The sequence below is a fragment of the Ailuropoda melanoleuca genome, chromosome 10 (assembly GCF_002007445.2).
Source record: "Ailuropoda melanoleuca isolate Jingjing chromosome 10, ASM200744v2, whole genome shotgun sequence".
NCBI classification, from domain to species: Eukaryota; Metazoa; Chordata; class Mammalia; order Carnivora; family Ursidae; genus Ailuropoda; species Ailuropoda melanoleuca.
In genome coordinates, this window is record NC_048227.1 from 36599464 (window position 1) to 36620703 (window position 21240).

The 21240-nt window shown below is 61.9% G+C and overlaps 2 protein-coding genes across 4 annotated transcripts in view; one reads left to right on the plus strand and one right to left on the minus strand.

The window, feature by feature from the left end:
- The first annotated feature begins 319 nt into the window (after positions 1-319).
- On the plus strand, positions 320-7537 carry PRSS27 (serine protease 27). The gene is made up of 6 exons (XM_002926543.3): positions 320-977; positions 4410-4436; positions 5104-5266; positions 6070-6341; positions 6646-6815; positions 7244-7537. Exons 1-6 carry the CDS (start codon positions 533-535, stop codon positions 7535-7537), a joined length of 1371 nt encoding a protein of 456 aa, XP_002926589.2. The 5' UTR covers positions 320-532.
- The window catches only part of KCTD5 (potassium channel tetramerization domain containing 5), a 29443-nt gene continuing 14870 nt past the window's right edge, over positions 6668-21240 (minus strand). Inside the window, exons 5-7 of one of the 3 annotated variants that reach the window (XM_034670557.1) lie at positions 19057-19182; positions 16565-16623; positions 11561-13285 (exon numbers count right to left, since the gene is read on the minus strand). In XM_034670557.1, coding sequence (XP_034526448.1) covers positions 16579-16623; positions 19057-19182 — 171 coding nt within the window. In that variant the 3' untranslated portion in view covers positions 11561-13285; positions 16565-16578. The other 2 variants (XM_034670556.1, XM_034670558.1) reach the window with 2 other exon arrangements.

Below are 21240 nucleotides of genomic sequence, written 5' to 3' on the forward strand. Positions count from 1 at the left end.
CCCCGGGCGGGGAGTGGCCGCCCCAGCCCCGAGTCCGGCCCTGACGTCAGCCCCGTGCTCCAAATAACTTCCTCCGGAGCCTCTTCCGCCGCGGCCGCACGTCCCGGAGCCCGGCCGGCCGCGCCCAGGGCAGGGGCGTCCGGGGACGCTCCTTCCCGGCCCGGCCTTCCCAGAACCCGCTTCCGCCCCGCCCGCCCCTGCCCCCGGGTGCCGGGAAGCCCCCCGCCCGCCGCGCGCGGGAGGAGGGTGCAGCCCCGGGGAGGGGAGGGGGGTCGGGGCCACCCTGGGGCAGGTCCTGGGACGCAGGTTCTCCCGGCGCAAGGGCCCGTGAGGGGCGCTGGGGTCAGCTAGGGATAGTACCCCCACGGCCCGATGGCGCCCCTGCTCTTCGTTCCATAAGAACGGGTGACCTGGACTTTCCGTGTCCCTTTCCTCATCAGTGTAAGACACAGACCTGAACTGTGTTGATCACTGATGCCCTGATACAAAGTAGGTGCTCAATAAATCAATGAATGAACCCACGAATGAATGAATGAAACAGGGAGGGTCTGGTGGGCAGACTGCTGTCAGCTTAGGTGAGGCCTGCGGCCAGATGGGGGGAGTCTGGTCAGTTATGGTGGAATCCCAGGCCACAAGCACCGAAATGGGGCAGGCACACCCCCGCCCCAAGACCCTAAGGTATTTTGGGGTGAGGGGTCTGCCCCCTCGGGGTTCAGGGACAGGTCATGGAGAAGTTGGGGTTCTGGGGCACCTTCTTCCGGCTGAGAGGAGCTGGGCGGGCCGGGCCAACAGGTCGGGTGGCATAGCCAAGCTGACACTCACCTCCAGCATAAAACCCCACTTCATGGAGCCGTGCACCTTGAGCTGGTGCTCACGGACCTCCCGCCACCACTGCCCCCCAGCTCTGTGCCCCAGCCGGCCTGAGATCATGAGGCGGCTGCCAGCCATGGCCCTGCTCCTGCTGCTGCTGTGGTTTGGTGAGTACTGGATGTTGCAGAAAGTCCATCCCCCTCCTGCCCAGAGGGGCGCCCTCTGATCTGCCTGGAGCTCTCAAAATCCCCCACTCCCTAGCCAGACCTGAGGCTGCAGCACCAGCCTCCCTTTCCTGCCCCAGCGGGCGGCCTGCTGAGCAAGGGAAAAGCCTCAAGGGTTCACTCCTGAGGCAGTGACCTGCGGGAGGCAGGATGGGGCTGGAGGCACAGGTCCAAGAGGACCCTGAGCAGAAACATGGGAGGGGCTCTCCTCCCCCCGCCCCCCACCCCGCGCTTGTCTCTGGCGTTCATGGGCCAAGCTCTGGGTTTGGGGTTTCTGCTTCCTTCCATCTCAGTCTTTTCCCATCCCCCACATAAAGACATGGGGTTGCATGTGTGCAGAATCTGAACTCGGGGCCACTGGGCTCCAAAGCCTTGGATCCCCTTCTGCTGGGCTGGGGGAGGGGTGGCTGAGCTGCCACCTGAGCCAGAGCCCCCAGGAGGCCGGTAAGGGCTCACCACCGGGGAGTGGGGAGCTAGGGGTGCGGGCTCCTGCTCCCACCAGGCCGGGAGGATGTGTGGGGAGGAGCGAGGCCTGCATCTCCTCCCCTCTCCCAGTCCTGGGTCAGGGTAAGCAGGTGCAAGCCAGGGGGACCCCACCTGCCAGGCCCCTTCCCTGAGGGCGGGCTGCTCCCTGCCAGGGAAACACTCCCGCATTCCTGGGCTAGCCTGGCCAGCCCGGTGCCACCTCACTTCCCTGTCCTCAAGTCACCTCCCAGGGCTGGGCTAGGTCACCCCGGCTTCGACTCTGCTCGGGCTCCAGGCTTCCTACCGGGGTCAGAGGACACCAGGGTGGCACTTCGGCGGGGAGGCCCCAGTCTCCCCAGGCTCCACGGGGCCTCCCCAACCCTTGCTGCCTGGCTTCTGCCTCCTGGTTTCCTGGCACGGGGATAATGACGTTTTTGGAGGAAGCCCATCTCCAGTAGGGCTGTAATACAATACCGTGATTGCTCCTAATGGGGTGAGTAATCGCGATCATTGCCAAAGCTGAGACAGCAGCCTGCATCTGGCTCATGAACAGTTGTGAGCAGGAGTCATGGGCTCCTTCAATTCCACCCTCACTCCCCACCTCCTAGAAACCTGGGTCTCTCCCATCCCCACCAGCTGAGCCCTGACCAACTACAGGAGCATGGGGACCCTGGGCCCACACCGGGCCCCCCCGGGTGGCTCACCCAGTCCCTGACAGGGCACCCACCCTGCAGAGCCCAAGGCTCCACAGTAGCCCTTCCTGGTCAGCCCTGCCCCCACAGCTGTCCTCCTTCTGTCCCTCTATACATTCCCTGGAAGGGGGCTCTGCTTGGACTGAGCTTCTGGGCCCCTAAGTGAGATGAGACTATGGTACTCCCCCCACAGCAAGGTGGGTAGAGCTCTGTGTGGCCCAGCAGGCGGACAGAGAGCTCAGGAGCGGGAGCCAGGCTTCCTAGACAGACAAGCAAGGAGGGCTGCCCGGAGGCAGTGGCATTTCACTTGGGCCTTGATCTGGATTAGGACCCGTAGGATTCACACTAGTAGAGACCAGGAGCTAAGGGCCTCTAGGCAGAGGGGTGTTGTTAGCAAGCACTCACAGGTCAGAAGGCTCAGGCTGTGTGAGAAACAGAGTTGCATGAAGCTGGTTTGAGGAAGTCTGCAAAGACCCAAGGGGGTTGTCCACCAGGCCACAGGAGTGCGTACTTGATCCTGGGTGTGGACTACAGGCGCATCTGCATGTAAGGGAAGGGGGGCTGGCTGTGGGGGGAAGCAGAAGGCCCTGGAAAATCCGCACAGGGAGGGAATGAACCTGAAGGAAGGTCAGTGCCCAAGAGGACTGGGGTGAACTAGAGCATTGACTACCGAGCAGAACGCCAGGGCTTAGGAAGAGCAGCTGGCTGGGCGTCCTCAATCCAATGCAGTCATTTTATACTAGGTGAGTGGGGCTGCAGGGAACAGACCTCCCAGGGGACATTTGCATTTTAAAAGGGCACCTGTTAACACGAACCAGGGACTGGAATGTCCAGGGCAGACTTCCTGTCCCCATCACCGGCCTGGGGAGACAGCACGCTTGCCCCCACACTTCTGCCTGGCACCCCTACTTGGAAGATGGCCAGTCCTGCCCGTGCCTGCTCAGCGCCCCCCATCCCCTGCTGTCCAGCTCCTACCCGTCATTGCTTCATCGCCAACCCCACCCTCAGCACTGGGGAGCACACCCCTTGGACGGGGGGGGGTCCTTGTAAAAACCCCCAGCATCATGGAGATGTGTGGCTCAGCCCCCACAGCCCCTCCCCTCCATGGGACTGCGAGTGAACTTGCCACACCCTCTGGTCACCAGAGGGGTTGGGGCTGAGGTGGGGAGAAGCTGTCCTGAGACCCCCACCCCAGTTCTTTTTTTTTTTTTTTAAAGATTTATTTATTTATTTGAGAGACAGCCAGCGAGCGAGAGAGGGAACACAAGCAGGGGGAGTGGGAGAGGAAGAAGGCGGCTCCCAGTGAAGGAGCCTGACATGGGGCTCGATCCCAGAACGCCGGGATCATGCCCTGAGCCGAAGGCAGACGTTTAACCGCTGTGCCACCCAGGCGCCCCCCCCCACCCCAGTTCTGATCAGGTTTGCCCCCAATGAACCAGATATGCTGGGGGCGCTGGGAGACCGGCAAGTGTTTCTGGAGTGTTGCTGACACTGGGCTGGGGCGGAGGTTCCTGTGTGCCTCCCTGTGTCCAGGGATATGGGGGGTGACGGGTCTTAGGGAGAGGGGCACTACTCCGACCCCTCTGCCTGTCCCCTCCCCTGGGAGGGTGGCAAGGCAGGGGGTCTTGGGCGCCAACTACAGAACATACTGAGACATGTGACGGGTGTTCAGTCCTTGGGAGCCTGGAATCTCGGGGGGACTGACCCACGATGCCACCGGCTGGCTTCTGTTTGCTCCCCGGGGACCACAGAGGCCTGAGGGAGACTCCGGGAAGAACCCTACGGAGGCTGGCTCTTGCTGGAGCAGTGTGTGTGAGCCGCTCTGGGGCCTCTTGCTTGACCCCATCTCCAAACTGTCCCAGGGGGGCAGGTAGACCCCCCCCCCCGGACCAAAGCTTCCAGACAGGGATGGGTGGAGGGTGTGGAGGGAGAGACCCGGAGAACAGGAGAAGCAGCAGAGTCCAGCCATGATGGGGGTCCTGACCGGCTCCCATGTGGCGGGGAGCTTGTCAGCCCCTGCAGATAAGCTCTAGGCCTCCAGGGACATGGAAGCCCCCTGGCCTTTCCTGCCAGGTCCCTCCATGGACTGTCCTTTGGTGTCCTCAGGAGGCTGGGAGTGGAGCAGAGGAGGGGCTGCCCTGACTAGCAGTAGGCAGGGGAGAAGCAGACCTTGGCTTTGGCAAAGCTGGCTGATCACCCCCTTTTTTCTCACCTCCAGGGACTCAAGGAGCGGCGGCATCAAGTGGTGAGCATCCAAGGCCATTGGATGGGGGCACAAGGGCAGGGGCTGGTCTGAGAGCAGCAAGACTGGCCAGAGGCTCACACACACACCCCGGAGGGAGACCCAGAATCAAGGGCTGGGGCACAGGGAATCCCAAAGTAAGGAACAGCTGTGGCTCTGCAGAATTAGAGCCAAGACAGGAGAGGACGAGGAAGGCCTGGCACGCGGTGCAGTGGGCACAGGAGCCCAGCAAGAGGAGGTGGGCAGGGAAAAGTGACCGCAAAGAGGCTAAGGGCAATCTGAAGACCATTCTGCTGTAACAGTAACAGACCCTGCAGGGTCACCAACGCTGTGTGGGACCCTCCCAGCGCCCACTGCCCCTCCGGGAGCCACTATTTGCTGGGCCCTGGGATAAGACCTTTCTGAGAATTATGTGAACCCTCTCCGTGTCTCATGACCAGAGAGGTAGGTCTGAGGTCACCGCTTCAGAGGTGAAGGGCACGGGGGCTTTCCCACAGCCGGGAGGGGTCTGCCTGTGACCGGCCAGCCGCCCACACCCCTGACCTGCCCAAGGTCTCCGTGCAGGTTAAGGGTAAAGAGGGCCCAGAACTGGGCAGAAAATGGAAGCTGGAGTGTGGGTTTGGGAATCAGAAGTGCCCCTAGTGAGCGCCACCCCGGCCTTGTCCCCTAGTGTGCGGGCGCCCAAGGATGCTGAACCGGATGGTGGGTGGCCAGGACGCCTTGGAGGGCGAGTGGCCCTGGCAGGTCAGCATCCAGCGCAACGGAAGCCACTTCTGCGGGGGCAGCCTCATCACGGAGCGATGGGTCCTCACCGCTGCCCATTGCTTCTCCAAGTGAGTCAGCCGGCCCCCAGGCTCCCTCCACCCCCGGCAAGGGCGTCTCCGGGCTCCAGCACCTCGGACAGCGCCATGGCCACAGCCCGGCCCTCGCCCTGCAGCCCGGTGGGGAGGGGTCCATCCCCCACTGCTGGTCTCAACAGTGAGGGGCTGTGCCAGGCCTGGGGCCATGTCCCCGCCATGCTGGCAGACTCAGCCCATATCCTGGCCCTCTTCCCTGCCCCCTCCCACACCTCGAATCCAGGACACTCCCTTTCCGACCGGGACTTGGGTTCCAGATGAGCCCTCAGGCTGAGGTCCCCCATGCCACCATACTAGGAGCCACCTGGCCCCAGACCCCCATCTGAGCTCTTGCCTCACCACAGCGCAGGGATTCTCTGACAACCTCACATCTTAAATTCAGAAACGTGGGCTCAGAGCGAGCAGGCTGCTTACCCAAGGCTCATGGGCTGGCCCCCAGCTGCAGCCTGTGCGTGGCACCACTTTCAACCCCTTCATGTAGGGACTGTTACAGGGAGGAAACTGAGTCACAGAGAACTTGCGGGGTGACCTACCCAAGGTCACCTGGCCAGCCAAGGTTGGGTCTGGGCATTAAAGCCAGGAATTAAAACTGCTTCAGTCTAACCGTACTGTACGTGCCCCAGGAGAGGACGGTTCTGAAGACCGTGCGCTGGCACAGGGGTGGGGGCGGGGGGCTGGTAGCAGAGGTATCACCCCAGCCCCTCCCCGCTTCGAGGCTCCATCCGACCCCTCCCAGTCCCTCTTCTGTCTCACACCAGCCCTCTGCTCTTTCCCACCAGCACCTCCCAGACATCCCTATACCAGGTCCTGCTTGGGGCGCGGCAGCTGGTGAGGCCAGGCCCACATGCCATGTTCGCCCAGGTGAAGCGGGTGGAGAGCAACCCCCTGTACCAGGGCATGGCCTCCAGTGCCGACGTGGCCCTGGTGGAGCTGGAGGCACCGGTGACCTTCACCAACTACATCCTCCCCGTGTGTGTGCCTGACCCCTCCGTTGTCTTTGAGACGGGCATGAACTGCTGGGTCACTGGCTGGGGCAGCCCCAGTGAGGAAGGTAATGGGGCAGAACTGGGGGTGGGGAGTGGGGGCCAGGTCTGGGGAAGGGCAGTCTGTGGGGGGACCACTCTGAACCAACAGTCTTCTGTTGACTAGTACACGTGGATCTCTCCCCCAACGGGGGGTGGGTATGGGAAAGCAGGGCTCAGAAGGGGCAAGTGGGGAGAAGGGGGGCAGCGAGAGCCCAGCCTAAACCCAAGCAAGAAACGAGGAGGGACAGAGCTGTGGATCTCAAGAAACCAGGGCCATGGGGTCCTCGGGAAGACTGTGCACTGAGGTGCTGGCTGTTTCCCCCTCCCCAGACCGCCTGCCCAACCCGCGGGTCCTGCAGAAGCTCGCCGTGCCCATCATCGACACACCCAGGTGCAACCTGCTCTATAGCAAAGATGCCGAGTCTGGCTTCCAGCCCAAAGCCATCAAGGACGACATGCTGTGCGCCGGCTTCGCCGAGGGCAAGAAGGACGCCTGCAAGGTAGGGGCCCGAGCCCTGCTCCCCTGGCCCCCGTGGAGGTGGGAGCCAGCGTGGCCAGGCCCAGGAGGCCCCCGCAGGCGGGCCGTGGTCCACACCAGAGCCTGGCATTTCAGCAGCTGGGAAGCGGACTCCCAGGCCCCACCCAGCACTGTCGTCCAGTTTAGTAAGGTCTGCAGTGGGGCCAGGAACCTCCAAGAGCCCCTCGTAGGTGAATCAGGACAGGCAGTCTGGGGGTGCTAGGGAAATGGGCACCCCAGAGCAGAAAAGGAAGGACCAGCCAGCGGGTGGTGGGCTGGGGGTCCCGGGCAGGCACGCTCCTGGAGCTGAGAGGGACAAGGGAAGGCCGCGTGTGTGTGTGTGAACCTGGGTGCCGCAGAGGCTGGCTCCTGGGCCCGTGGGCTCTGACTGTGCCCCTGCTTCTCCCACAGGGCGACTCAGGGGGACCCCTCGTATGCCTGGTGGGCCAGTCATGGCTGCAGGCTGGGGTGATCAGCTGGGGCGAGGGCTGCGCCCGCCGGAACCGCCCAGGCGTCTACATCCGCGTTACCTCCCACCATGCCTGGCTCCGTCAGATCATCCCGGAACTACGGTTCCAACAGGCTGAGCCGGGTGCCCAGACGCGGGGGCCCCGGGGCCAGAAGCCGCCCACTGCGAACTCTGTGCCCTGCCTGGCGGCCCCTGTGCTCCTCTCAGTCCTCGTGGCCCTGCTCGCCCTCCTCTGAGCCCCGGGGACCCACGCTGTACATTTGTAAATAGCACCCCGTTCTCTCCCGTCAGGCGCCGTTGTTTTTTATTTATGTTCATCCTCCAATAAAAACCCAACCTCAGTGCTGGCTGCCCCGTGTGCCTCAGGGGGAGGCAGGTGGCAGCACACCAGATGGGGGGCTGCTGCGCCGCTGGGCTGGGGGTGAGGCTCCCCAGCGGGAAGGGAGCTGCGGCAGGTTCACTGGACACCCGTTCCCGGATCCCCTCACAGGCTCCCAGCCCTGCCTCAGCGGCTGCCAACACCATCCTCACTGTATCACTGAAGGGCACCCTGGGGGCAGCAACAGATACCAGCAGAGAAAACGGGGGCCCACTGGAGGGTCCTCGAGGAGGAAGGCTTTGCTCTCCCATGGCCCCCACTGCCTGTCTGAATCACCCCAAGTCTCCTCTAACATCAGCAGGGTGACTCACCCACGGGTGTGCTTTCCTACTGGAATGGGGGGGAGAGGCGAGGGCTGTTCCTGGTGCCCTGGGCCCCCCGAGGGACTCCTTGTTCCCTGGGTCCCTCTTGGCCCCTGGCTCCTTTTCCTCCATCCCCTCCCTCAGCCTTGACTTCCCAGTGGTGAGTCCAAAACTGCAGGGAACTGGAGGGGCTGGAATTGGAGCCCACATCTGCTGGGAGACATCAGACAAGCTGCTACCCTCTCTGAGCCCTGAGACGAGTGCCCCCACTTGCCTCTCAGAGGGGTGACTGGGTGGTGGAAGATCAAGGTAGGGAGAGGTAGAGACGTACATCCTGCCCCTGGGCTCCCATGCCTGCCCACCTCCCTCCTAGGTTCCAGACCCCTTTGCAATAGCCTGGGTACAGCTCTCCTGGGCCACCGGCCCTGACACCCTGGGAGGCCAGACCTCCCTAAACCTCAGGGATGCAGGAACCAGCATGAGCCCCAAGTCCACACACTGCATGGGCAGGCCGCTGAGGGCCATGGAGATCAGCAGGACAGGCCCGTCTGCCCAGGCCAAGGCCAGGACCCACTCCTTCTTCCTTCCACAGGGTTTAGGGTTCAGGCCATACTAGCCGGAGTCTTCAGTGGATTGTGCAAGGCTCCCCGGGAACTCAGAAATGAGCTAGAATCCACCACCAGCCCCCTAGATCGGCAGCCCGCCCATCGTCCCAGCCCTCCTCTTGTGGCCTGTCGCCACCAGGAATCCAGTACAAAAGGTCCCCAGAGCTCAGGTCCCCAGCTTGCTCCAGCTCTGCTCAGGCCTGCCCGGCGTGGCTGCCCTGGGAGACGGTCTCATGCTTGCCGCCGGCCCGGTGCGTCCACAGCAGGCCACTCTCCAGCCGGATGGCCAGCTCCCTCGTGCGGCCCGATTCCTGAAAGGTATCTGGGTTTGCCTGTGAGCTCAGCAACCATCCACTGGACGAGGCTTCTAGGAAGACAGGGCCAGGTCTCTGGCTCCCTTGCGTCCCACACATGCACACGCACGCAGACATGTGCGCACATGCGCACACACACACACACGCACCCATGCACACAATCGCTGGCACACACAAAGGCACAGCTTGCCCAGGCCTGGTGCCAGGAAGAAAGCAGACCTGGGTATTTCTGGAAAGGATCAATAATCACTTAGCAAGCACCTGCTGCGAACCAGCCCCAGGGACAGACTGGGAACAAACATGAATTCCCTTCTGTGCTCCACTGTGTCTGGGCACGTCCCTGCCACCAGGCAGGAAGGACGGGAGGGGAGGCACTAGCAGAGGCTCCCAGGGCCCCACCTCCCTGCTGGCTGCTCAGTGGCCCTCTAGGGACCAGGTGGCTTGATGAGCTCCTTCTCCAGACCAGATGGGTCCAAGTCCCTCGGGGGGAGGAGGGGGGTGCACTGAGGTCCAGATGGGGTGAGGGTGGAGGGAGAGGGAGGCTGCGGGTGTCCTGAGGGCAGCCCTAGGGACAAGTTCTGGGTCATCCTGGCTGGGAACAGGGGCTGGCCTGGGTCCTGCAGCCTTGGAGAGAGGCCTGGGTGAACCCACCATCCCACTGTGGGGGTAGAAAAAGCCTCAGGCCCAGGACTGGCATGTAGGGAGCTTCAAGGTTAAGTGGTCTCTGGAGGGAGGCCCCTCTGCTGCCTCTGTGTTGAGAGGCCAGGACAAAACTGACCGTGGGAGACCAGGCGAAGACCAGGGGCAGACATTGGAGAGAGTGGAAGAGAAAACACTCTCGCAGAGGCTAGGGGTTTCAAGGGAGAGGTTTCTCTCATGCAGGTGACACCCACAGCAAGTGGATGAGTGCTGAGACAGGGACAGGGGAGAAACCGCCCTGCTGTCACCATCCCCTCTCCCACCCTGGGCAGGGGGGCAGCTCATACACAACTTTCCATGTTGCTGCCAAGCAGTGCCTCAGAGCCAACTGCCAGGGGTGGACAGTGGCGTCAGAGAGCAGGCGGACACAGACCAGGAGACTGAAAAGCCCACCTTGGGGCAACCATAGCGGCCTGCAGGTCAAACAGGAGGAGGAGGGAGCCAGCCTCTCCGGGGACTGCGGCCGAGCATGGAAATCCACACCTGTGCACGTGTAATGATCAGCCCGTGGGAGCCCCAGGAAGGAAAACTGCTGGGTCAGCACCCCAGGCCCTTCTGGCCTCAAGGACCAAGGGTCAGCCCTAGCTTTGAGGTCGCAGGACTGGCCCTGGAGCATCTGTGTGTGTGTGTGTTGGGGGGTAGAAGCCTGATGCAGCCACCCCAAGGCCAGGTGCTCAGAAGTCAGGGCAGGCGGGACGCACACAGGAGAGGAAAAACAGGTGTGCGTGCAAGTCAAAGCCAGAGACCGACTCCCTCCCAAACTCAGGGGCTGGAGCGGGGCCGTGTCTGCCCCCAGCCAGGCCGCCGACCACACAAGCTCCGAGGCAAACCGGAGTCTCGGCACCTGGCCGGCTCGAGGGCACAGGTTCCCAGGGATGGAGAAACCCCGGGCCCACGAGCCAGCCCTGCCTCCCGATCTGGGGAGGATGTTAAGAGGCCAGAAAGACCTGCTGGGTGGACACAACCAAGCAAAGGCAGGGGGGAGAAGCCAGGCCAGGGGACCAGGGCTGCTGCCTGCCCCTGTGCAGGGCTCCAGAAGGTTCCGGACACGGGCTGGGGGCAGCAGCTGCACACTGCATGCACCCACCTCCGTCTTCTGTCCTGCCTGCTGGAGCCTGGAGCTACAGGGCTGGCTGTGCAGAGAGCTGTGCCCTGCCCTTCCCATGCCTCCGCCCGGCAGGCAGGCTGCAGCACAAGGTTCAAGACGCAGGGCTCCCTCCCTCCCTGGCGGACCCACAGTAAGGTCCCTCAGTTGCAGCACCTGGGCTGGGTGCTGTCTCCCTTCCAGTCCTCTGCTTGGACAGGAGACACGTTCACATTTGCTGTTGGCATCAGAGCTCGAAGATGCCAAGTTAGTCTGTGCGGGAAGCAAACTCCTTGAAGCAGGATTTGGATTCCTTCCCATTTGCCCCTGGCTGTACACTGAGCAGCCCCCCCACCCCTGCCCCAGGCAAGCAGGTCCTGCTCCCCAGCCTGGGCCAGCAGGACAAACCCCCAGGACCCTGGGAGCCCTGGCCAGGCCAGCAGCACTCCTGCAAGCAGGATGGACACTGGGACGAGGCTGGGGGTCTGGGCAGCCACGGGGGGTGGGGGGTGGAGCGCTCCAGGGAACACAGGAACAGGAATGTCCCCTGAATGTGGGGGGGCAGCCCAGAGCTTTCAAAGAACAGCCAGCAGGGCCTTGGGGGAGGTGCCCCAGGACCCCAGGACCTGGTGCTTCTGGGAGGGGTGAGACAAGACAGGAGCACACATTCCGCGCGACCAGGCATTGGGGCTTTAAACATATCACTGGAGGATGTTGTTTGTCCCCAGGGCCTGGCTGAAGTGGGAGACGGGCGCGTGCTGCTCTCATGCACCAGCCCTGGCCCCTGCAGGCCCCTCACAGGGCGGCTCACCGAAGGGCCCCCCACGAGCCCAGGCAGCGCTTCTGGCAGCCTCCTCTCCACGCACCTTGAGACACTAACAGTTGTTCTCATTCATAAATACACAATTTTATTTGCTATTTTCAGGGGAAACTTAGGCATTAAACTGTAAGCTGATAAAATACGGATACCTAAAAAAGTATAAAAGTATAAATATCCCCTTAGAATAAATTTTAGTAAATTAAGTCTTAATATCTTTAAATTAAAAAACCACAAGCCTATCTATTATGTCAAGGTCATAAATCAAATGACGCTACGTGGCCAGCAGCGCCCACAGGTACACCCGGAAGCCAACGAGGGGCTGCCCCGCCCCGGGCTCCCCGGCAGAACGGCCACCGGGGCCTAAAGGTGCCCTCTAGAACGCTTGCGATGGATCTGAGGCCAAACATTTAACAACATACAAGAGACCTTACAGAGAGGAGGGGTAAGTCCGGGTGCTGGAGAACCCGGGTCATCGGGTTACTGGCAAAGAGGAGGGCACAGGCAAGAAGCCTCCGGAAGCACTGGAAACTAAGCACGCCCGAGCCTCGGCCCCACTCGGCGGCGGTCAGCTGCTCGTCTGAGCCACCCCCCCCCGCCGGCTCTGACAGCCCCTGACAGCCAGGAAAGGTCTGTCCTCAGAGCATGCGAGCAGCGCTGTTCGCAGGGATTCGAGTCGCTCCAGTGCCATGTTCCGCAGGCAGAGCCCGTGCAGGTCACGTGAGTCTCAAACACCCCAAACCCCAGAGAGAACTGCATAGTTAGACAAAGAAAACGAGCGAGCGGGCAAGAGGGAGAGATGTGTGATGCACTGTAAACATCCGGTTTTCAGTGTGACCTGGAGTCTCAGCTCCGGAAGCCAGGTGGACAGGCCTCCCGTCCCGACCTCCATCCCAGGTGAGACAAAGGCACTGACGAGCAGCAGCCCCCCAACAGTCCGCAGCTGGGCCGCACCAGACAAACCGCTACCCTCCCTTCCAATGACTTAACACCTCAGTCCAAAATGCAGCAACACTTGTAGGCATTTCTAAAGAGTAAAAATGCTGGATGGTCCGTCCACACTGGGGAAGAAGGGATGCAAAGTTCTCTTGCCTGGAAAATACAAGTGGAGAAGCCTCGAGTGTTCCAGGCGGGGTCAGGCCGCGGGAGCCTGGCTCGGAAGGAGGCCAGGCCTCGGGGCCAAGGCCTGGGAAGTAGTGAACACACGGAGGCTGCCTCTCTCAGGAGTCACCCACTGGGGCTGCAAGAAACTGCCAACCACTCCCGCCGGGAAGGCAGAGCAGACTCCCTGTCCCAAGGACCGGGGCCTGGTGGTGTGTGGGTGACCAGCGGGCACCCAGAGCCTGGGGCCATGGCACTGCAGCCACTTCCTACCAGCAAGGCCCAGGCTCTGTCACAGACTGTTTATGTTAGCACCAAGAGCGCTGTCCTCTAAATGACCTTCGGTGATGACAGGGGTTGGCTGGAAGCATCCTGCCTCAGGCCCATGCAGCACGGGGAACACCGCGCGGAGGCCCCCGTGGGGACACCCACCTGGCCAGCATGCCTGCTCCAAGTGGGGATGCCCGGCCTCCGACAACTGGTCCTGTCTCGCACCGCCCACCTCAGAGGCAAAAAAAAGGATCCACACCCAGATCTCTATAGAGAAATTGTCAAACGCAGGTTTCTTCTCACGGCCAAGCTTCCTCCACATGGCAGATCACTGCAACTTGGGGCAAGTTAAAATGTTTCTTCAGCTGTCAACACTGTGCTTCTCACATCCTGGAACCCCGTTCTTGCAAAATCTGAAAATGCCAAACACAAACAATGAGGAGCCAGGGGGCGGACGGGGCTGCAGCCCATGGCCAGCTGGGAGCCTCGAGGCCCTGCAGCAAAGCACCTGCCCCGGGAGCAGGCCCAGGAGCCCGAGTCTGCCCGTGGGAGGCTTCGGGAGCCGAGGAGGCTGGCACTGAGGGTCAGGGGCAGAACAGGCTGGGAGACCCTTGCTATGAGGGCTGGCCAACCCACTCACCTCCTGGCCCTAGGCCAGGCGTCCCTCCAGATCTCCATCCCAACCCACGGCAGACGCATACGCCCCCGCCTCCCACCATGGCAGCTGGCCTGCTCCCCACCAGGCGCCGCTCGGGGCCACCTCGGAGAGGCCTGAGACGTGGGGGTGCGGGGACATTTGGGACTTGGCTCCTTATAAAGCACCCAGAGGTCCCTGGCAGCCTCTCCCCCAATGGCCGCCCCTGCTCTCCTGCAGGTGCCAGAGCCCACCTGATGGGCACCAACTCCTGAGTTTCCAGCGTAGCTAGATCCTGGGCTGCCACATGCGTGCACCATCAGGGTCCCAGAGTATCAGCAGTCCCGGCCTCAACCTGCTCTTCATCCTTGCCCCATCATAAACCATGTCCCCTCAAGCCGGCCCCATTACCTCCACACCCACCAGTTCAGCCCATACGTGGCCTGGCAGGCCTCACATTTTGCTTCTCAGTGCACTGGCCTCCTTGCCGCAAGGGTGCCAGCCCCTCTGCAGCCTTGCAGAGCCCACTGCCCCTTGGCCACCATGCCTGTCCCTGTCCTTCTCTCCCCTCCTCGGCCCCAGCCTCCCTCAGCCCTGAGCATGGGCTGACACCTACAGAGCTGAGTCCCATGCAGCCCAGGCAGAGGGGACGGGACCACCCTGTGTCCCCGGGTGGGGGCTTCAGAGCGGACAGATCTCTTGCGGTTTTGATCGATACGTGCACTATGGCTGCTAAGTACCACGTAACCACGAGAGATGCCCGAGTTGCAGCCTGGCCCAACCCAGCCAAGGCCAGTGCTGTATGGCGGCCCAAGGCACTGGCCATGCAAGAGCTGGCCCCCCCCGAGAGCATCTCCTTGAATTTGGCGCCAAGCCAGATATGGCTCTGGGGAAACTGCTTCTGAGCCCCAGACCCAGGAACAATGTGGGACTATGTCCTGGGAGGGGCAAGCCTGCTCACACCATGTCCAGGCCCACATGGACCCTGTGGCCAGAAAGCAGCTCACGGCCTCCCAGTGAGGCCCCACCAGTCCCTGTCACCTGCTCCCAGTGCAGGATGGTTGCCCAGAGCAGCGAGGCCACAGGCACGGGGGAACCAGGCACTTGTTCGCCAAGGGCTTGTTCTGAAGCATTCAAATAGGCCCAAGGTCTTGAGGGCCACTGCAGCCTGTGCCCTGGTGCCCTACACACCCCTGCCAACCCCTGGGCCTGTGCCCGCCACGTCCCTGAGGGCTGTGGAACACCCGGCTGGCATGGCCTCATGCTCTCCTGCCCTCTGCGCCCACCTCCTGGACCCCACTCCGCTCCCTGTAAGGTGCACCTTCCACTGTGATGGGGAGCAGTGCCCCGGAGTGAATGTCCGTCCTCAGCCCAGATGGCCCCTGTCAGAGTGATGCAGTCTTGGAGGGGACCCAGGATGGTCACACGCAGACCCCTGCCGTTCCCAAAGTCTGGTCTCAGCCCCATCATCTATGCTGTTTGTAGGGCAAGCTGGAATCTGTGGGAGCCCGGCAGAGGAGAGGGAGTGTCTGAGTCCACGGTGGAGAGGATAAAGCCCGTGCAACCGGGACGTAACCTGGAGCAAGGAGACCACACCGGAGGGGCTGCCCCCCCACCCCCACCCCGTGAGCTCCAACAGCTGTCTCCTACTGAGGACGGAAAACCAGTCCTAGACCTGTGACAGTCACAGCCCTTCTGCCCGGGATGGGCTCTTACCTGGGCCACGTCCCACAGCCGGGCCTGAGCTGACCACAGGGACCAGCTGCGTCCCTCAGGTGGCACCCCCTCGGACGGGTCCAGGCAGGGGGCCACTGCCTCACTGTGCGGAGCCAGGGCCGCTGTGAGATCAGCCCCTCCTGCCGCCCAGGCGCCTGAGTTAGGGCCCCCGAAGCGGCTCCCACCGGCTCCCCCAGGGCCCAGCCGGGCTCCTATCACAGGCTGCGAGCCGCGCTCACCGTCCGGCCGGACAGGTCAGGTCAGGCGCCTGCTGAGCACGCGGCGCAGCCGCTCGGAACAGACGTGGGCCACAGACACGAACCACGCGTCTGCTTCCAGAGACTCCGTGAGGAGAGTAAAACACTTCTGTGATTTCGGAGGCTCTGTACATACTGCATTAATAGTATTAGCTTAAGTTCACGTTTCTCTTGACTTTCTCAATGACAGGTGGACTCATGCTGCGTACCTCCTGGACTGTGCTCATCCAGACCAGGGCTCGGCAAACTGTCTCCGAGCGCCAGGTGACAAATATTTGAGCACTGGTGGATCAAGAGGCAAAAGTGAAAATGCCGCATACGTATATAAACACCAAAAACTAACTAAAAATGTAAATGCCACTCTCTGTTTGCAATCTCCAGTCCAGACCTCTCATGGCTGGGCGGTCATTTCGGGGTTTGGCTGGCCACACGCCTTTCCCGACATCTCCCAGGGCAGAAGCTGAGGGGCCCCCATCTGCATGGCTTGGCCCACGATCAGGGCATTGGGGGGTGCCTGGAGGGAGCAGGGGGGCCCCACGGATGATGCATGGTTCTCCCACCTGCAACCTGCCCTCTGCTAGTGGTGAGCACAGCCGGGCTCTGGACCCAGGTGATGGGAAGAGGGACGGGAGGCGGCAGGGATGTGAGCGGTAGGTGGGGACTGAGGGAGCGTTTGTGGAGCTCCTCATTGCAGGGCAAACGGAAAGAGGGTCCTCACAAGACTCCTCTCTCCTGAGGCTCAGGGGAGAGCACAGCCCTGGCTGAGGCCCTGAGCCCATGGAAGAGTGACAGGAGGGCAGGCCTGTGTCCTTGCCCACGGACATCCATGGTGATGATTGTTCCAAAGCCCAACACACAGGGTTCTCTGGCAGCCCAGCCAAGGCCCCGATGCCACCCACGCGGACATCCTAAAGGACACAGACGGACAGCCCCCGCCCCTACACAGGCTGGCTCCACTGCACATCTACAGTCAGCTTCTAGCGCAGAAGGGTCTGTCCACGACAGGTAACGGAAAGTGGGGCGGAGGAAGGGCTAGCGTCAAGGAGACTAAAGCGAGTGGTCAATGAAAGGGTGACGGAGCTCACCATGACATTTACACTTAATCTGAGTCATCCCCATCGTGACCTGTGTTCTCGTCGTCACTCTGGCTCGGCACACAGCATGCGGCAAGGGAGAAGAAGAGAGGGCACCATCAGTGCAGGCTGGGAGGGAGCGGCGGCCGGGGAAGCCTGCCCACAGAGACCGAGTCTGCCCACGGCGGCGGCAAGCGTGGGCGCTCGGGGGCAGGAACCCCCATGCCGGGTGGTGAAGCAGAGATGGGCTCGTCTCTGCGCCCCAAACCCACATGCCCAGACATGCCATGGAGGAAAACACGGGGAGTGGGCATCTCCTGCGCCCCATTGTCCTCAGGCCTGGCACTCCCAAGGTTCCAGACTTTTCCCTCTCTCTTTTTAGTAAAGACCTGGACCTTGACCAAATAGAGGTGTGGCCTTTGCTGCTGGCCCTGTAAAGGTTGTGACCTCCAGGCCACATGGGTCTAAGAACGTGACAGGGGTGGGCTCAGTTGGCCAGGGGATTGGAAACGGTGATCAGTCATCAATCAGTTATCAATCGATCTTATTTATGTCACCGAGAGCAGTAAAATCCCTGGACAGGGAGGCAGGGACACCCCTGGCGGGCAATGGTCTCTGTGTGCTACCACCTGTCCTGACAGGTCTCCAGGCCTCGGCCCCACGCCCTCCCTTCTGGACCTGAGCCCTCCCTCTGCTCTTCCGACAACAAACTGTACACCGCAGGGTCCCCTAAGTGAGTCCTGCCAGCAAATCTCAGACTGGCAGAGGGGTCTGGGAGGCCCCTGGACAGGCGGTGGCCTCAAGACGGGAGGCTGACCCTCGGTGCCCTCCGAGGTGAGCACTGCTACAACCAGGCTGCGCATGACGTCCCCAGATCACCGCCCCCAATCCAGCCCCGTGGTTTTCCACGGCGTTCTGGAGGCCCGGCCACACTCTGCCTCCTGGGGAGCTCCTGCCACCGCCCCCGTTTAGAAGACACAGTGGCTGCCACACTTCAGACCCAGGTATTTTTGGAGAGAAAAACAGGGCACGTTTTCAAAAGCAAAGGGATTTGGGGTCATGCCTGGAGCTCTCTCACAGCACAGATGTAGCCTTTCTGCAGCAGAAAAGCTACCCGAGGGCAATGAGCTCAGGTGGCCACCCTGGTAAAGCACAGTCATGAAAACTTTTCAGGTTCAGAAAGCAAAGCTTTCAAAAACGAACAACTCCCACAAGAACGCTGCAACTGCTCAGAGAGATGTGGCTCCTTGCGAGACTAGGGCTCTGTGCGTGGGGCGGTCACTTTCTACCCCAGACTCAACAGGAAGCACATTGCTGGGCCTGTCCCGGGCGCTGGGGGAGTGGCCTGGACACCACACGTGCAGCTATGGCGCTGCAGGCCAGGGCAGGGACACACGGGTGCTGGACAGTCCCCTGTCATGAAGACACAGGACTTCTTCATGCCGCCATGAGCCCCTTGAGGACAGCCACCAGGGGAAGGCTAACGTGCATGGGCACTCTGCTGTCTGTGCCCAAGCCCACACCTCCAAGGAGGGCCCGGGAAGGGTCACAGTGCAGCTCTGGGCCGGTGGCATCGACCAGAGGACACTTGGGGGGCTGAGAGTCTGAGGAAGCATCAGGAGCCCCTGATTTAACGTCATCAGTTATGATCCTCCGGGCTCTGGACTTTCCTGCACTCACTCAAGTACCCCGTGGCCCTGGGCCCTCATGGGGGTGCCTGCCCGAGCCCCGTCCCCACCTCCTCGGCTCCCCTCAGAGCTGGCTGCACGGCTGGCAGGCCACCGCCACCCTGGGGCAGAAGCATCTGGAGTGAGTGACCCTAGAGGAGACGCCAGCTGCTGAAAAGAGCTGGCAAGGCTGTCCTTTGTGTACCCTGGCTGCTCCTGCCCCCCTTGGGAGACAGAAGCACCAATGCCCAGCAGGGAGCCAGGGCACACACAGGGCCAGTCCAGGCTGAGTCTGAAAGTCAGAGCTTCTGCAGGATGTGCCGTTCCCTTTACAAGCCAAACATGACCCCCAAGATGTGAATGGATGTGGCTAAGGCAGGTGCCACCCGGGGGAACCCACTCTCCAGCCTGGCTGTCTCAAGTCCCCAGAAAAACCCTCCAAAATGGCCTCACTTAAAAGACAAGCTTCCGGAAACAACTCTGCCTGTCCGAAGAGGTGTGCGCAGCGGGAGTGGGGTGCAGTAGCCACGGGGGCTCGTCTCAAGGGGAGGCCCCTGTTCAAAGACCCCCTGCTCCACCACCTGCGGCCCACGTGACCTACGTGTCCTTCCTTCTGGGACTCTGCTGACGCGATCAGGCAAGAGCTCTGTGATGAGGAACGAGAGCACGAGGTGGACGAGCTGTCAGGCAGCCTGTGCAGCCGGAAGCACAAGGACAGGGGGCGCCACTCTGCCTAGGGCACCCACCACACCTCACAAGCCCCTCTGCAGGCGGGAGCCGGAGGGTCCACGGCTGTGCCCAGCTGGCCCAGCACCCGCCTTGCCTGCGGTCACCCACCTTGGCTTTCTCACTGGGCTCACTGGTCGTGCCATACGGGGAGTTGTGTAGCTCCTTGGAGACCACGCACAGGAACTCAGCCTGGTCTTCGCTCCCATAGTTGTAGGAAGAGCCGATGCTGACCAGCTGGGAGGAGACAAGAGCAGCCCATGGGGGCGAGCACAGTACACGCGTCCAGCCCACCCGCCAGCAGGGAGACTCCAGCCTGTGAGTCCACGCCGGAGACAGCTGGCACTCGGGAGATGAAGGGACAGGTTTCAGCCAAGAGGTTTCTGATGAACTCGTGGAAAAATGAGATCCCCAAACAGCCATACGTGGCACAGACATGCGCACATGCCACCCCACAAGGATACCACACATGGACAGGGCATCTCGGCTGGACACTGAGCTCTCTCAGAGTTTCCAGAGGGGCTCACAGAAGAGGGGGGCCTGGTGCTGGGAGGTGGCGGCTGGCTCAGAGCAGGTGTGAGAGTCGAGGCCTTGGCACAGGCTGAGTGTGCGTGCACTGAGGGTGAGCTCGCGGGGGAAGCCAGAGCTGACCTTCTCCCAGCAGGGCTATTAACCGAGAAGGGCACACAGTCTGGCGTGGGAAGGGGAGGGGTGCAGGGACTAGGGTTGAGGAGCCTGAGTCTCAGAGACGGACGCGGGCAGGCTGCGGCTTCCACACAACTCAGGCTGAGCTGGTGTGGGTGCAATGTGACAAGGGGACACCCTCTGGGCCAATCTGCCTGCTCTAACCTACCCCAGAGCCACCACGGGCTCATGTGCTTCTAGATGCAAAATGAGTCCTCACACCACCGTGAGGCTTTCCAGGGCAAAATATCTGAGCTGACAAATGCCTTGAAGGGCCCTTGCCCTTTGGCTGCACACGCTGGAGAGGGCCAGAGGTGGGCACCACGGGAAGCAGCGTGGGAAGGACGAGGACAGCGTGGGGGCAGCGGGCAAGGCCAAGCAGGGAGAGCACGCAGGCAGCGCAGCCTGTGTGGCCAGAGACGGGAGAACACCAAGGGCCGGCCCGGCTCCCTGCCTCTGGAGAGCCGTGCCCTGCCACCTGCAGTCCCTGGGGGTGGCCAGCCCTGTGAGCTGATGGAGCCGCAGATCTGCATGCAGACCGTGTTCTCACAGGGCACACAAGCCTCTTCCAAACCAACCTCGGAACTTTGCTCTCACCTCGGCGCTCACCACTGGCTGACCCCGGGCTTGGTGCCAACACCTCCCGGGGCTCTGGGCTCTTACCCTACTTTCCACAGCAGTCCCAGCTTCTGCTTCTGGGACGCAGAGCATTTCTCATCGAATGGGACTGGCTCTGGAGTTTCGCTGGCAAGAATCAGGAGGAGGACATCCTCCAGGGACAAACTGGGCAAAGCAGGTAAGACTCAGGGACAAGAGAGGAACCTGGCGTGTGTGACGGATCTGGGATCCACCCAAAGGAGCTAAGCACAAAGCCCTCAAGCTGAGCACAGAGAGAAAGGGAGAGGCCCACGCAGGAGGCAGGAGAGTCTCCCTGTCAGCCAGAGGGCTACAGAGGCGCTTCGCTCCTAGCGAGGGGGACCAATTCAACACCCTGACCGGCGCCTGCAGCAGCCCCCATCTCCCCAGCCCTTCTCCAGGCCGCAGGGCGAGGGAGGACACGAGGGGCATGGGAGGGGACCTCTGTCCCTCAACGGTCTCTGGCACAAGTGTAACGAGGTCAAATGCTACCTGGAGCCCCAGCACGCAGGCAACACTGTGAGAGGACACAGCAGCCTGGTGGCCGCCGGACCACCCACTTACCCTGCTGCCCTGCCAGGGCCCCCGAGAGTGGAGGGAGGACACACACTGCAGCTGTCTTAGTGACATTTTAAGGGGACTCCAAGTATGCTGTACAATATGATCCAGTGTTTCAAAACACCCAAAGAAAAGGTGTGGCCTTAATTAGAAGGGAGGCTGAGGTGAGGCCTGTAATTTCCCACCCTCTCTCCTGGCAGGACCGCTCACCGCGGCCGGGACCTGTACCAGACGGACGCAGAAAGCTCTGAGGCCCAAGGGGGCCTGGCGAGCAGGGCAGTTGCGACCTGGGCCTAGGGGCTGGGCAGGGTCACAGGTCCGGGCCTTAGTCTGAACCTTAGTCCGAACCTGCCTGAGGGACAGGAACGGTGAGCCGTTTGTGCAAAAGGCACTGGCCAATCAGTGTGTATCCCGGAC

Bases quoted from the DNA above. Each gene is read 5' to 3' on its own strand.
- PRSS27 (XM_002926543.3), top strand. From the start codon at position 533: ATGAAACAGGGAGGGTCTGGTGGGCAGACTGCTGTCAGCTTAGGTGAG. The intron at 4,437-5,103 runs GTGAGCATCCAA...CTTGTCCCCTAG, and splicing joins AGGAGCGGCGGCATCAAGTG to TGTGCGGGCGCCCAAGGATG. The intron at 5,267-6,069 runs GTGAGTCAGCCG...CTTTCCCACCAG, and splicing joins GCTGCCCATTGCTTCTCCAA to CACCTCCCAGACATCCCTAT.